The 16,512-nt window shown below is 40.2% G+C and overlaps 1 protein-coding gene across 2 annotated transcripts in view; it reads right to left on the reverse strand.

Annotated features, from left to right (window-relative positions):
• The window catches only part of MFN1 (mitofusin 1), a 23,185-nt gene extending 6,868 nt beyond the window's left edge, over positions 1 to 16,317 (reverse strand). The window contains exons 1-10 of one of the 2 annotated variants that reach the window (XM_009869606.1): positions 16,202 to 16,317; positions 15,282 to 15,417; positions 12,472 to 12,634; positions 11,739 to 11,863; positions 10,217 to 10,325; positions 7,017 to 7,124; positions 6,425 to 6,578; positions 6,244 to 6,311; positions 1,498 to 1,619; positions 455 to 474 (exon numbers count right to left, since the gene is read on the reverse strand). In XM_009869606.1, the coding sequence (XP_009867908.1) occupies positions 455 to 474; positions 1,498 to 1,619; positions 6,244 to 6,311; positions 6,425 to 6,578; positions 7,017 to 7,124; positions 10,217 to 10,325; positions 11,739 to 11,863; positions 12,472 to 12,634; positions 15,282 to 15,417; positions 16,202 to 16,316 (1,120 nt within the window). In that variant the 5' untranslated portion in view covers position 16,317. Of the gene's footprint in view, positions 1 to 454; positions 496 to 1,497; positions 1,620 to 6,243; positions 6,312 to 6,424; positions 6,579 to 7,016; positions 7,125 to 10,216; positions 10,326 to 11,738; positions 11,864 to 12,471; positions 12,635 to 15,281; positions 15,418 to 16,201 lie in introns of both variants that reach the window. The other variant, XM_009869607.1, reaches the window with a different exon arrangement.
• Between the last annotated feature and the right edge of the window lie 195 nt (positions 16,318 to 16,512).

Consider the following 16,512-nt stretch of genomic DNA (forward strand, 5'->3'; position numbering starts at 1 on the left):
AGAGCAGAAAGGAAATCACCATCACCAGCGGGAATTCTCCCAGGAGTGAAACCCCACAACCGGGCACCGACTGCCCAGCCGAGGGTTTACTGAGCAGCCCAAAAGAACCAGAAGTAACCCTGGCTGCACAAAGCAGAAGCGACGCTTCACAGTGACGGCAGCCCAGGTAGAAAATTCACAGAAGCGTTTAAAGGCTGCACTGGTTGAACAGAATTCAATTTACTGGGTTTTGATGTATTTACAAAACCAGCATTTCAAGCTGGAATTGTCAGCACCATGCATAATGACAACTGAAAAATCAAGGGGAATCAGGGCCCTTTAATACTTAGTCTATTCTGATTTAAGAATTAAAAATAAATCTGATCCAACTGTTCTACTGCTGCTCACCAGCACCACTCGACTACTCCATCACAGGTCTGATGACCTGGCAAGGCAAAGGGGAGGCAGGAGAAACCAACCTTGCCACAAACTACTCTCTTCAGAAGCCCTTGACACCTATCGTGTAAGTACCTATCACGTAAAAGTTAAAGCAGTTACATGTTGAGGGGCCAGTGGAAACAGCAAACAGTAATTCAGGTGAAGAGGGGTCACTACACAGGTTTTGGCAGGTCAAATGGAAGAAAGAAGTAGGATATCAGAATATTTTCAAACATTTCACAGCATGTTTTCCTAGGATCTGACAACATGAGACAAGTCAGTGTGTAAACAAGCAGTTTGTAAAAGCCATTTTATGCAGGAAGATGAGTGTGTTGGACAGGGACAGTGGAGTCTGTTGAAACATGAAGATACACTATTAAGAGACACAGAAAGTAGATGGACGGAAAGGATTAAACATGACAGCAAGTTCACCGTGTGCAAGAGGGAAAAGAGGCAGCAACAAAAGTGAGGAAAATAAACATACATATGCAAACCTCAAAGGATATATGGAACTGTGAGACAGAGTACATGAGCTGCTATCACTAGCATTAAAAGGATGACACAAGCAAAGAAAATAAAGATATTTCAGGATACAATCTGAAAAGGGCCAGAGGCCAAGTCTCCATTAGCTTGGGCTCTTCTCACCTCTGACATGTTCTAACTTTAATATTAACATTAAAGCGTCTACATCCTCCCATTTGTTTTCTCAGTGCTACTGTTAACAACAAAATGAGGTAAAGCAGGCCCAGAAATCACCTGAAATGCTGGACACAGTTAGAATAATTAACATTTCAAATATTTTTGAAAAAAGATTTGAAAGCCCACAGACTGCCTGTGTATCTATATGTGAGTAATGAAGAATACCGGAGGAAAGGAAGATGCCTGCACACAAGTCTCAGACCAAGGACAAGACTGAGCAGTGCAAGTGACCAGCAGTACGACTGACACACCGCAGCAATTCTCCATTTCTTACCAAGGGAATTTTAAAGTCCACAACGGCCCATGAAAATCACCATCACAGAAACGGCTCCTCAGAGGGTCTGGATAAATCAAAGCCAACCAGCCCTCCACCCAACCTACCTTTTCTCTGCTGCTGCCACGTTTATGGTGTCCATAATGTTTTTCACAGTATCTATTATCTGTTTAGCTCTGATAGTGTGCTGTTCAAACTTGGTTTTCACGGCTGACTGCGAGATACACTCCTGCGAGGGGCCCAAGCCACAACACATTACTGCAATTCCATGCCAACACATTCAGGAATTTCACTGTCAGAAAGCACATGCTGCTAATTTTACCATGAACTTAAACCAAAGGGAAATAAAAGGGGAGAAAGTAACATAGAAATTAAAAGACAACAGAACTGAAATTTCAAACGAGTCTGTAGCAGCAAATCTGTACCTTCATGTTCATCCACAGTAATGTGCATAGGTTTTTATTCTTTTAAAATAATTAATAGTATAAAGTAAAAAGAAAATTCAGACGAATACATAAGACAAATCTACCTTTTCAGAAAATTTTCCAAACTATCTCTTGGGAATTACAAATGTCTAACATGAATGCTGGCAATATTGCCTGGCTCGAGTTTTCCTTGTTGCAATACACACTCAGTTTCAAGAAGTGACTTGTCAATAAAATTTGACAGGCTTATGTCAAAACTAACCATCCAGGACCAAAATATACAATTAGGACTAAGAAGCAAGCATTATCTCACAGGATTAAAAAACAAGTTCTTGAGTAGTGCTTAAAATACTAGCTTAGTGCAGATTATCGAAGTGTCAGACAAATGAGTAGAGAAGGCTCTGAGGTAACAACTTCTAATCAATCTTCAATCTTGAATACTGCACAGCAATTCAGAACCTACAGGACACTGGCTGGAGAGGTATAAAGTGCTCTGCTTGGGCAATGGCAAAGCAGTTTGTGAGAAGCCATAAATTAAGACTTTGATTTTTTTCAAGCAGCTGCACATCCTGAGTTACGTAGCCAATCAGGTGCTGTTGGGATTCAACCTGCACTAAGTCACCACGAAGTACCAGCATCTGTGTTTGAGGGGAAGAAAGCCAGCAACTAGCTTCCTTACATCGGATCAACAGGTTTTTTATATTGTTCTTGATCTCTGGATGCACCTGCACAGAGCAGGCTTGGGTTGCTTTTAAAAGACTTGTCTGCGACCTTAGCGTATGCCGAAATGCCAAATTTCAGCTCCCTAAAAATAATAGATCAAAACAAAATAAACAAAACGGGTAAAAGATATTCCCTGTTCCTCGATGAAGCAGATCTAGAAATCAGCAATGAAAGGCCAGAGTTTCATAAATATCAGCACATTGTAAGAGCTAGACTAGACACAGAGGAAAGAGTCTTCCCAGCATTAGTGTGTGGTAGGTAAGAGGACAACAGTCACAACACAATCAGAAAATCCAGGTTAGAGCACTAGGAAAAACACAAAGGTTAGTTAAACCACTGGGAAAGATACGAGGGGGACAGCAGCAGTTTTGCTGTTAGTCTGTAAGTACTTATTGAAACAAAGAGAAAAGGTACAAATGGTGTAACCAAAACCAGTTACCCTCCAGCCCACTTCCAGTATAGCAAAACAGCCCTTAAGCACAGTTTACTACGTTCCCGTGCAGCGCTAGAGAAGGGCTCTGCAGCAGCGTGCTAACTGAGGCGCTCTTAGGCACGCCAGAATTCCTGTGCCGTGCTGCCTCCCTCCTCCACTCCTCCCCACACCACTTCCATCACCAGTTTTTGGAAGAAACTTGGCAAACAGAACCAACCCGAGGCACGCGGGGTTTGGTTTTCTGCAGAGTATCCCCTAAGGAGCACTGCACACAGGACACTGTGCACGCACTTCGTGCTGATAAGGCATTTCTACATACCTCACTGTAAAATTTCAGAAGAACAATATAGAGACTATCTTCTGTTATTCCACAATATAAAGAATTCAGAATCGATCCACTAACTTAACCCTTTCCTTTAAGGCTGCAAATCTTTTTTACTTTGTTGTAATGCAGCTGACACACATAGGAACATCATTCTTTGAAGCTACCACACGAATTTCTAAAGCCTTAATTTCACCACTGCCTACAGGTGCTTCTAGTAATGCCTGGACCAGTTTTAGTTTTTAGCAACTTTAACCACTCCATGCTTTGCAGAAAAAACACATTATATTTATTTTTGCAAAGCCCAAATTTTTCCCTTACCACAACAAACCAGTACTGGTGGGTTGTTTTCTTCTTAGATTCAATATATACTGAGCTCATACCAGTCCTGGGATGAACTGGCTTTCCCATGAGGGAACTGATACTAAAATCAGGAATGTGGAAGTACTGGAGAAGTAACAGTTCCTCTTCTCGGCCCACAGGGAAAAGAGGAAGAAGCCCCCCGATTTTAGTGAGGACAAAAGCTGGGGTGAGAGAATCCAGGAGGAGCAAAACCAGAAGACAGAGCCTGTGGGAACATGGAACACATGGATGGGTTTATAAATGAGGTGATGAAAAGCCCAGAGACATGAACTGGACCAAACAGCACGAGAGGTGTTTGGAACGTTTGAGCAGGGCACCTGAGCAGGGACAAGGAGCTAAAGGCCAGGCAGGACTGAGGCAGGGAAGGGGTCCGTGTCCGACCAGGACAGACAGAAGCATCTGAGCTCTCGTCCCTTCCCTTTTTCACAGACCGGAGCGCAACCCAAGAGTCTCGCAGCTCTTCTGCCAGGGAACAGAGCAAACGCAAAGTGCTTTAGCCAGAAGTGCTCAGGCTGTACTCGTGGCTATAGAGCATCCACATTTGGTCTCGCAGGGCATAAAGCATGGTATCCAGTAGGATTTTATTCCCAGACTGAACACAGAAAAATCAACCTGGTGTACAATATTCTTCATTAATGTATGAGCTGGTATAGGCTAGTGCTGGTAAACACAGCTGATGACAACAGTCTGCTGATGTCAGCTACTTTATCAGCCCAAGTGACAGTAATTCAAGTATTGGATCTGAAGATTTCTGATCTGGTGAACCACTGAAGTATCAGCCTTGCTTTAAAAGGCAATAAAATGCCATTAGAAATTAGAAAATTGCCCACAAAAGCTGAATGTGAAAGAGGCTGCACTAGACACTCATAATTTAAATCACTTTGGCAATCTTAACTTAGCACATGCTGTCATGCTCCGAGTGATGCGATCACACTCCTATTCAAAGCCATTCACTACAATATCAGGATGAAGCATGACTGAGCAGGGAAAAGTATTACAGAATCCACTCTCACCGCTCGAGTAGGAAGGTTTGCAACAAATGAAACGGATAATATGGAAGGAGAAAAAGGCTGTTTAAAGGCTATTGAGTGCTGTCACAGATTGGGTTTTTGTCCCCGCCTCTGACAAGGGAACTTGTCACGGCTGTGACCTCGTGACAGATGCTTGTCATCCCAGTGGCCAGCTCAAGACTGTGATGGCTGATTGACAGTTGTGCTGAACACTTACAGCATCACATCATTTAATAAGTCCTATGTCCATCTTAATATCGCAGGCATTGAGTGCTTAAGCGCAACAGCAGGAGATTCTGTCAAAAAAACTCTCGGTACAGCACATGACAAAATACGATACGGAACAGCAACAGATCTGGAAACTTAATTTCCACTTTTTTTCCTACTGGTTGAAAGTTTCCTGCTATAATTCTAAGGACACAAATTACAAACAAAGATGCATGTTTGGCTGCAGCTTGTGACACAAACAAAAAATTTCATGTTTCATGGACTCAGGCCCTGCCAATACTCTGAACCATTATCTATCATAAGAGTGTAGATAAGGATTTAAATTTAATCTTTAGTCTGGCATTTTCTTGCTTTTGCAAGACTGAATCAAGGTGTTATTTTAACATCTTTTCATATACACACGATTACCTAACTCATTTTTGCTGAGGTCAAATGGGCTTGTTGTAATGAGAGAAGAAACACTTTTTCAGAGGCAGTTTCATTTTTTTTAAATATCCCAAACAAGTAATTACCGGGTGAAGCACACGAGAGCAGTCGTGAGCATTTGCTGTATACAAACTACAGCCACTGTTCAGGTTTATGTCGCATGAAATATGCCGATACATACAACACAAAACCATCAAGGCATATCCAAAATGCCTCCTTAAGATTATCAGGAATGGCTTTAGTTAATAAAAATTATCAAATTCACCATGACAAATGGATCTTATCACAAGGAAATTACTTGATTGTCTAGCCAGTTCAACTTCTGAAGAAACCGTGAATTCGAACTATGAATACAGGTAAACAGAGTGAAAGATTGTGTACAGCAACAAGAACACAAAAAAACAGTGTTAGTGTTCAGAGTATTAGAGTTAAGAGGTAGATAACGGTGATAATTTCAAAACTCTGGCTTTAAAAATGCAAGTAAAGATTTAGATTTAAAGCAATGAAACAAAACTTCTCACTGTATCCTGAACTCCAGTAACTAATTACAACTTCAGGACAAAATGAGGCTCACTATAGAGCAAACCTTTCACCAGCTCGTGGTTCTAAGCGATACACTCCTTTCTAAGAGCATCATCTCTTTTTATATAGACTATATTCGTACTGAGGTCTCAAAAATGAGTTGGTCCCAGTTTTGGCCCTTTCCCTCACAGAACAATATTTCTTTTTCCAATAACTACCTGCTACTGAAGGTGAGGACAGACGAACAGAGTGCACAGATAAGGTAAAGCTATCACACAGTTTGAATACGTTGCATTCCTCCATTGTTAACATGGCTGATGTTCAGTAAAATTAAGCTAAGAACAAGCAAAAACTACCTTTGTATTAAAAACCAGGCAGTCTAAAAAGCTCATCATAGATACCTCAAATATCTGCTCAAAATGCTGAAATTCCTGCAGTCTTGTTTGAAATCCTTCAGCAAGCGCTCCACCTGTGAAACATAACAGACCATAAGGGCCAGCACAATACCTCACAGCAGAGACTCTTTATCGGGTTTTATGATATTTTTCTGTATTTGAGGAAAAGCAGAGAGCTCCTACACACCACCCTCTGGCATTCCTTGGGCCTTCTGTCTCCTGGCACTCAGAACTTCTTTTGCTGAGACAAAAAAGATGCGATTCCTTGCTTCCACAGGATCAATAACTTTGAGCTCATCGACTAGAAAAGTCAGGCAGCGCTCCATGTGCTGCTTACGTACCTGAAGACAAGGTAAAAAGCTCATCAGAAAAATGCAAAAATCGAGCCATCATCAAATCAACGTGTTGGAGTCAGAAACAGATACTGGACAAGCCCCTTAGACAGTAGATGCCTTGTAATCCTACTGATGCAACAGCTGCTTTTAACCATTTAAACAGCCCTGGAAGCAAGAACACTTTTTCTTCTACAACTTTTTACTAAGCTCGTCACCACTGGAAAGATCGAGGTCTGCTACCACCTAATGCTGCGCTTTGCCAGCTACTCTACACATGTACGTGTACAATCTGCACCCTCAGGCTGCATTACCATTACAGAAATAAAAGGTAATACTAATTACATTTAAAACAAGCTTAGCTATTGGGGAAGAAGCTTCTAAACATGCTTCCCATTGTATTTTTTTTTAAAAATCAACCCAACTAAGAGTCATCAAGTCACTCACATCTTCCATGTATTCCGGTTCTGACGCAGAGGCATCCCATCTATTGTTCAAGATGAAGATGTTTGGCTTGGAAAGTCGTTCATTTACTTTATGGAAAAAATGTTTTTCCTAAGAATTAAAGCACAAACAGAGAAATCCCCAGACATCCAGACCAGAGTCACGCAATCTTCTGTAACAGATTCTGAAGCTAATCCAGCTTTTTAAAAGTTTATTAAAAAGAATTATTTAGTGTTAAAACTCACAGATACCCAACACAAAAAAGGCTTATGATAGTTCCAAAGTCAAAAGTCTTAAAACCAGTGTCAATGCTAAATGTCAAAGATAGTGCAAGCTTCTCTAAAAATAGGTACAAATACAAATTAAGAAAATTTCCAAAACAAATATTAAGAAAACACTGGAAAATAAAGTCTATTTTTCTATAAATCTGACATAATTCACTGTCTTTTTTTTAACTCCTCCTTTCACTCTTCTTGTCACAAAACTTCATCTGCTTTGATACTTCTAGCCCTCCAATAAATTTGTTTTCAATCGTATGGCATTCAAAATATTGCTGGAGAAGAAAGGAAAAAGAACACGACACGATTGTATCTGCCCATTTTGGTTTTATTCATAAGACACCTGGCTAGAACTGAGAAGTCTGCCTTATCCAAACTACCAAGATGCTCCTGTTCACTCTGTCAAACTTGGTCTCTGCATCCAGGAAAACCACTCTCTAACTGTATTCTTCACCTTGGCAACATCAGCTTGAACTACACACAAGTTACTGCTTCTGTATGAGGATGTCCAGCTTGAGCCACAAGGAAAAATGTAATTGCTGAATGTTTTAGCTTTAAAAATAAAGACATGCATGTACCCGAAAAGGTATTAAGGTCCCTTGCCTGTATCTACCACCCATCACTGCTGTTTTCATAATGGGAAAGTCATGATGGAGTGAATTCCCACTCAGCACAGCTGAAAGAGGGGAGACCTCTGTGCTGCCATAAGCTTCTCCAATCTGCAGCAGGACACGAGCACATCCTCTGGGTCAGAAAACTGGAGATACTTTAGTCTCCATCAGTTGGGGAGTAAGCATGCGTAAGCAAATTACTGTTGCAGAAATAAGAATTTTTTCTGAAGAGAATTCATGAGAGAATATTAGAAAAATCACGTTTTTGAAAAAAAAATCTGTGGCTGTGTAGCAGCTGCCAAGTGTTCTCAAACCTGTGATGGTAAGAGGTAAAAAAAAAAAAAAGCCTAAGGAGGATAAGAAGATATTTATCACATGCTTTACCTGAAGGATAAACTCTGTTTAGAGTAAGAAAGATATTACCATTTGCCACAATGCAAAGCAAAATACAAGTGCTCTAGAGCTCTACTAGGCTGAAAAAATTAAAAAGGACAAAGAGTGAGTGAGTTGTTTATCGTGCCTAAGTCTCTATCAGAAGCAAGATCAGATTATGTTCTCTCCAATATACACCCCGGACACTGGTGATTTACAAATTTTGATAATTACAAGGTGCTCAGAGTCGAGTGAGGATTTACAGGCACAGCAACCAAAAAACCTCAGCAAGACTTTAATGCTTGAAACAAATTGCAAGACTAACCTATTTCTATTTAGCAGCTTTCCACAATGCCCAACAAGGTGTAAAGATTGGCCAAAAATCACATTAAAAAGCAGAGGAGCATTTTCCTGACTGGGTGTTTAGGATCAGACAAGTACAAAGTTAACAGAATCTTCCCATAAAGTCTATTCATCTTTCCCACATATTTATCATTCATTACACCAAACTGAAACCTGGCACACATCTCTATTGTTTTTGTGTCCCTATACAATAATGAGATAGTCACTGAAACCCAGTGTTTTTCCTTTTTCCTTTTTTAATTAAAAAAACCAAACTAACTATGGTATGCACATAAACAACTTCTAGACTGCCCCCATACCAAAAGCCAAAAAGTGCCCCTTGTGAGATAATAGAGAAGAAAAGACAAAGTTGTGCCAAATCCTCTTCTTGCCTTGGATGTTGTCAGAATTTTCCTTTTCTTCCCTTTATCATCATAGAATCATAGAATGGCCCAGGCTGGAAGGGACCTTAGAGATCATTTTAATCCCGCCTCCCTGCCGCCAGGGACGTCACCTCTCGACTAGATCAGGCAACACATGGGGACCGAACAGGAATCGAACCCACGACCTTGGCGTTGTTAGCGCCACGCTCAACTGACTGAGCTAACCAGCCCCCTTTACACCACATCTCTCTCATATTTGAGTCTGTGTGGTTTCAGCTCAACAGATGGAATATAATGCTTTTAAACTCATTTTATGTTCTTCTCAGATTTCTACCAAACTATCCTAATTTACTAGAAAGAAAGGGAATACTGTCTTTGTACATTCAATTCTTTATTGCATCATAATTTGCTTCATTAATTAGGAAGTTCAAACAGTGCATGTCAGAACTATGCTCTGAACAATTTATTTATCTACAGTAGACTTAGAAGTCTTCCAAGAGATTTCTCAGTAGCATCACACTACAGTCTGGCCATCAGACTTTCGACAACTTAGAAAACTTCTATTGTCTGCATTCACAAGCTGGAGATTACTAAAAGCATAAGCAAACTTCTGGTCTTTTATTGTGAATACCACAACAGCTCCTTTGGCCACCTTGCATGCTGTCCTACAATTCTATGATATTTAGGCTGCAAGGCATACAGAAGCCTTCTTTCTCTTGAAACAAGGCTCTTTAGAGCAAAGGTGTTAAAAGAACTCGGCTCTCCATTTTGCACAGAATCATGCACCATGGACGTTTATGCTGGCACCTTCTGCAGAAGAAACACAGTCCAATGAGGGGAACTTGTAGGACGTGTCCTCCCCTTGTATCGAGGGAATTCACCCACTGCCAAGACGAGCACACGCGAGGAATAAGACAGAAATTCAACCTCTTTCACCTGTTTCGTGTGTTTTACTGAACTTCTGGCTATGATACCTGGGACGCTATGATACCTGGGACGCTCAAGTCAGAGTAAGCAAAGTTGGTAAGAAACTTGGTTCTCCTTTCCCTGGGGAGGAATATACATAGTTTCTTGCCTCCCACCCCCAGATCCTATTCACAAGATCTCAATGCAATGATTCATGGGATTTTCAGTAAAGGTCTGTGAGAAGCCATTTCAGTTCTGGGACTGCTGGATATTTAAAGGAAGAAGTACCAGAAAATCACTGCACTTCATACCGTGTTCATGAGAGTCGATTCAGAGTTGGCGACCAAGACAAACACGTCAGCATCTAAGCAGAATTTGTCAATCCAGCTGTCCAGTTCTGTAGTGACATCTGTGCCAGGGCTGTTGAGAACAAAATCCACAAACTCGTATTTACGCAGCAAAGGAGCATTTCATTTTTATAAACTGATAAGCACAGAGTGGCATTGCCTAAGGGCTTTGTAGGAAGATACAAATGCTGATGCATACCTTAAGCTTAAGGCAAACATAGCAAAAGCCAAGCACCTTTAGAATTTATCAGTCACTCACTCATCAGACTATCTACTCATTCCCAAATGCAATTTCTAATGAATAAGTATGCAGATCATAATTGCCAAGTCACAGGTATCCATCAGAAATCCAGGCTGTGTCACAGAATGCTCCCTCTCCCTATATCCTAAGTTTTAGATTTCAATCAAAAAGGACAGCTGTTCACAAAATATTTTTTCCATTAATAAAGGTCTACTTTAAAACAATATGCTATGCAAGCTGTGCATAGAAACTAAAATCATGTTAAAACTACAGTGCTGTCAGTTCCTAAAAAATTCAGTATGAGCATTAGACCAAGTTTGAAACATCTCAATTATAATCAAGTTTACTTAACAGTAAAAAGGTTATTTTCTCCTTCCCAGTACCTGCTCTCTCAGAACTCAGGTTGTTTTCTTCTCCCTTTACATTTCACCTTTAGAGACCAAGACTGTGTAGATCAAATTGTCCCTTATATCGTATCTACATAAAGATCCCTTCTGGGCTTGCACACATGTCTGAAGAGACAGCACAACTGCACAAGCTCAGAAGCCCAGCAGGGCATCACACCAACAAGCCCCTGCAGCAGTCGGGTTGGCTTTCTCAGACTATATTGATACACGTTGGGTATAGATCACCTCACAGTTTGAAATAATACTACCAGGTCCTACACCTCAGCGGCCAGCAATACGGGCACTTGATGCAGACAAAGTAACAGCTTTCAGAATAATTTAAATACACAAACAACAGGAAATGCTAGCCCAAAACACAGGCACACACGGCCAACAGTCACAACTACGTTCTAAGGTCACCCGTGACTTTGATATGTAGGCACTGCCAACTCTTATCAGAAGCTTTTAACAATGAAGCCCAAATTGGTTACACTTCATGTGATCAGACCAAAGCATTTAAAGATGGGAAATGGGCAAAAGGTTGTTGCCACAACAACCCTATTCACACTTCCACACTGTTGTTTTAAAGGCAGAAGTATCCTCAACCAAAAGTTCGTCCCTTATTCGGCTCAATCACAAGACACTTGAGTGTTCCAACTGTTACAAGGCCAAAATCAGCAGGGTGACTACAGGCAGCAGTATATACAAAAGAACAAACTCTCATAATAAAAAAACAAAAAACCTTTCAATAATTTTGCCGCCTAACAACCAAACACAATCAATCAGTGAACTGGTCTCTTTTTTAAACATGATAACGGCTAATTTATTTAAGAAATATTTACTAAAACAGAAAACATACCTGTCCACTAAAACCAAATCATCTCTCAGCAGGGCACACTTTGACTTGGGCCAAAAGACGTGGACAAGACAGCCAGCTTTCAAATCTTTATCCATGTGAAGTGCATGAGCAAGCTGATTGACTGTCTATAAAGAGCACGAAGAGAAAACAAATACGAATATGTATCACAAACAAGTCTGTAAAGCAGGCCAATTTCGTTCTCGAGCAAACATGGACAGGATCTATCTTGAACATGATAACGGTTCATACTTCCTTCTGGTGATTATATGTAATTTTTTAGTATTTTTATTAAGCTCTTGGACTTGTTAGCAAGAACAGGTTGTGCCTTTAAATTCATACAGCAGTTTCTTTGGAGCTACAAAGTGCTATTCTCTACACGGGGCTAGAGTGTGTGACACTGAGAGTCACCATGAACTTGCCTCAGAGGTTTAACATATCACTGTGAGCAGTTAAACAAACTAAGCAACATAAGGCTCATTAACAAGTAAGAGAAGTTATTCTCAGCCCTGTAAAAATAAATCACTCGATACACGCTACGTGACACACATTACTTGTTTCTCTGAAATATCCAGGAAAAATTGCAACTGTTTCACTTTTGCTAGTTATTCCCTTGTAAATAACAACTTAAAAATGCAGAATGAGCTAGCTTTTTGTTAGGCTTGAAAACGACATCAGAAGATCTTTTGAGAAATAGTTACTGTGAAAAGTAGCTTTAATCATTCAAAAAATGTACCTTGACACTCTTCTTTTCATCTGATCCTTCTGTCATAAGATAAGCCTTATCTCCATCTGTCCCTTCCACGCTGAGGAAGCAGTTGGTTGTATGGCCAATCCCACTAGGAAGAACCTTATCCCACAGCATCGCATTAATGACTGAACTTTTCCCACTGCTTGTTCTAGAGGGGTAGAAATAGAAAAGCACTTGGAGCACAGTGGCATTAAATATACCTCTGTCTTGAACCAAATCCACACCTTCAATTGCACCAGACCCACGTACTACAAGCTCTTCCTGGTGGTAGTGCTTCAAGCCAGTAGTGCATAGCTTGCCAGAAAAGAACATGGAGTGCAAGAAAAGTTCATCTGAACAGCAATTCCAAAATTCTTTCTTGGTATCAGTACTGACTATCCAACCAAGGAAATCTACTTTCCTTCGCACAACACACACTGGCTCAACAAGCCCAACCTGTACTGGTAAGTAGGCTTTACCTGGTACACCTCAACCTGTGTAAGAGATTTGTAAAAGACAACAATTCCACATTCCAGGTCACAACAAAGCTAAAGGAATTCCAGGGATGCTGGAAGAGGACCCCAGGAGAATGCCGAATATGAGGGGCAGGGAAGGACTACCCTCTATGGTAGCAATCAAGGATGACTTCTTAAAATGTTGATGAAATTACCAACTCAGCAACTTAACCTGCCTTTAGAGAAACACCTGATCTTTACCAGTCAGAAAGGAACTACTGCTTCTGATGGCATCTTCTAGGCATGAGACAAACAAAGCCCTCAGATATGCTTCAGAGCATCGCTGTCTGGGAATTCTCACCACAGCCAGCAAGGACAACTGAGAAGAATTTAATGGATAATAATCTCAATTGAATGAAGAACCCTAGAGTAAGATCTGAAACAATGTGAAAAAATCCCTCACATTTATTTCTTGTGCATAATCCTTCAAACGTAAATGCTGTCTCTAATAATGGAACTTAGTCTTGTCCCTATTTCAGAAGGAAGAAGTACATAAATTAACCAGAACCCTGTTGATTAAAAGGAATTGGCTCAAGATTCCACAAGAGGTTGAAGTTCTCAGCAATGTCCTACTTCACACTAACTCTCTACCCCTCACCCATAAATATTTAACTATTACACAACAGTATAAAGTTACACAGATAAATTCATTTTTAAGCTACTTCTTCCGGAAAAAGTTCAGTGCTCACTGTACAACAGTTTACAAATTTATTCAGAATGTCAGATGGAGAGCTAAATTCTCCTTTTCCTGCTCTGAACTTTGCAAAAGCAACTTTTATCACACATCACAGTTTGTAGTATGCATATTCAGCTTCTAACTCTGTGAAATACCAAGACTAAGCTATAACTAAATTTCTTTACCTCAGATCCTTTTACGTTTTTTTCCTTAAATAACTGAACTATTTTTAGCAAAATAAAGATAAGGTCACTGTCTCATGCATCTTTTTCCAATACTACTGCAGAATTTTTGCAACTAAAACACGAAGATTCATACTCCAGAAAAAATATGTAACCACATGCTTAAATTTAAGCACAGAAAAATCAATGTTCCTGAAGGAAAGTGGACTAAAAGAACTCAGGCTAAGCAGGCACATAAAAGCATTTGAAAACACTGGAACCATGGTGTTTTAGAAGAACTTAACTATTTTATAGCCAGCTTCATATTTGGTAAGGCAAGATTTTCAGCATCTTTCTACACCCTCCAACTTCTATAGGAACAGAATGGCACAACATTAGGAACGCAGATACTTATTGGAAGTGTGAAGACCCAACAAAAAATCTCTCACTAAAACTTAAGACTTTTCTCCTAAGGTGAGAATGAAATGCAAAACACAACATAGACACATAAAACCTCAGTGCTTTGGGACTATACACCCAACAGCATCTTTTTATAATACTTCTTACATGGTAACACATTTCAGGTGCAACAAATACCTTTCTTTCTAATTCCCCTTTTTCCTGCTGCAAAAAGTAGCTGAGATGATCACATGCTGATCAAAGTTAAAAAACTTACAATACTGAAAATATTTTTTTTCTTCAGAACAGAAGTTAATTTAAATCACCCAGAACTTTGGATATGCTATCTAAATACTCAAAAGGTTTGACACTTGGTCTGTAATAATATCACCAAGGACTTTGAACTATAATTCTTCCTAATTAGTGATTCAGGAAAGCAAAAATTCACAGCTCCACTCAGGTTGACCCGTAAGCAACGCAATACATTGCTACTGCTACCCTACATAATCATCATGCAGATGTATTAGGCTAATTACACAACCAACAAGGGAACCGTCTCTATTTTATTTCAGCTGCTCATATAAGGAACCATAAATAGCTCAAATTTTAGTTTTTCAGTACTTGTGATGAAACACTGAAGTTCTCAACAGCAACAGTCCAGAAAAACAAAGATATTAAACTAAGAAAACCATCACACTTAAAAAAGAAATACCTAATTTCTATAAAAGCCTAAATTCTAGAGATGATGACGACAAACTCAGACCTTCCAAAGTCAAATAACAGATCTATACAGGGTAATTATTTTAAAAATATTATAAATGAAAAATATGTAGCAAGACATACACAGTTAACCTGCAGTCACAAAGCAAAACGACACTAAAGCAATAGCATCAATTAGATAAGAGTAAACATGGGCTTTATGTACTGTATTTCAAACAATATTTCTATGATGAAGCACTAATTCCAGTATATTTGAATTAGAAATATGGACACTAAGCCCTGCAAAGGAAGAAAAGAAAATACATAAAAAAAAAATAATCAAGTTTTGGTAATTCCATCCATTACCTGCCAAAAAATGCCACTTTCATGTGTCTCCGTGAAAGCACCTCACCGATGACTGCTAACTTATTTTTATATGCTTGTATTTTTGCTAGTTCATCTTCTGTTGCTATATGTTCAAGCTCTGGGTTCCTATATGTTGCTATACATAGAAAAAAGAATAACATAAAAGCAATCACAAACAGAGTACATGCTCCAGGATGCAAGATACAGATTATCAGTACTTCAATTGCCAACAAAAATCTGTGTAAATTTTAATTATACAGCAGTAAGAAAATACAACAAACAAAATCTCACTACGGACGCTGGTATCAGCCCCTGTGATTTGACAGCTCCACCACAAGCACTGCTAAAATCGTGACATAAATCACTGTGGTTGAATCCACAAGCTAAGTGCTGGACTCGCTAACCCTGGGAACACAGCCTGCCGTGCTCCTGCGACACCTGTCTCCCTCGAGGCTGCGAGCTCTCAGGGATGCACGAGCCGGGCTGGGCTGTCTTCTCCCCGCAGAGCTCACTGGGGTGCTCAGCAACCGACTCCATGTGCCTCCACATCGCTAAAACTTCTGTGGGTGTAACCAGTGGTTCTCTGCGTTACATTACGTTGATCTACTTTCCTACTGAATAATGGGAGAACCGGTTTTTCCTTTCCTCTGTGCAAAAGAAAATGCAACAGTAAATGCTGGTTAAGCTTTCACCCTCATGGAAAGGAGCCCTGGCCACTAGCCCAAGCAATGCAATCAGCTTTTCACATATGTAACTATTCTAGGCCGTCCTGCTAGCCTAAGTTGAAAAAATTAATATCAAATAAAGAATGCAACTATTCCTGAAGGTGTATGTTAACACAGTGTCTTGATATGTATCCCCACATTCAGCGTGCTTCCCTAAAACACGTTCCAAACAACTGACGTGAGCTGAAAGCCAACCTTCCACAAAAGTTGCTCCCTCAGTGACATAGTCCAGCAGCTGGTCGAAGATGGCAGTGATGGTCTTTTTAGCCAGCACGAAGTGCTTCAGCGGGGAGACGGCTGCTTCTGCCATGATGCGACTACAAGGAAAGTCACATAAAAGTCACCAGAACGCCCGCGCACGCGAAGGGGCGCATGCTTCTCATCCAGTCGTTTGAAAAAAAAGCAAACCAAGACACCCAAACCAAAACCCCAAACCACGAGAAAGACCAGCGAGCTCAGTCAGTCTGGCTTCAGTCTCTCTTTTCCTCAGCACCGGCAGCGGCTCA

Source organism: Apaloderma vittatum, unplaced genomic scaffold (genome assembly GCF_000703405.1).
Source record: "Apaloderma vittatum isolate BGI_N311 unplaced genomic scaffold, ASM70340v1 scaffold14535, whole genome shotgun sequence".
In the NCBI taxonomy this organism is placed as follows: domain Eukaryota; kingdom Metazoa; phylum Chordata; class Aves; order Trogoniformes; family Trogonidae; genus Apaloderma; species Apaloderma vittatum.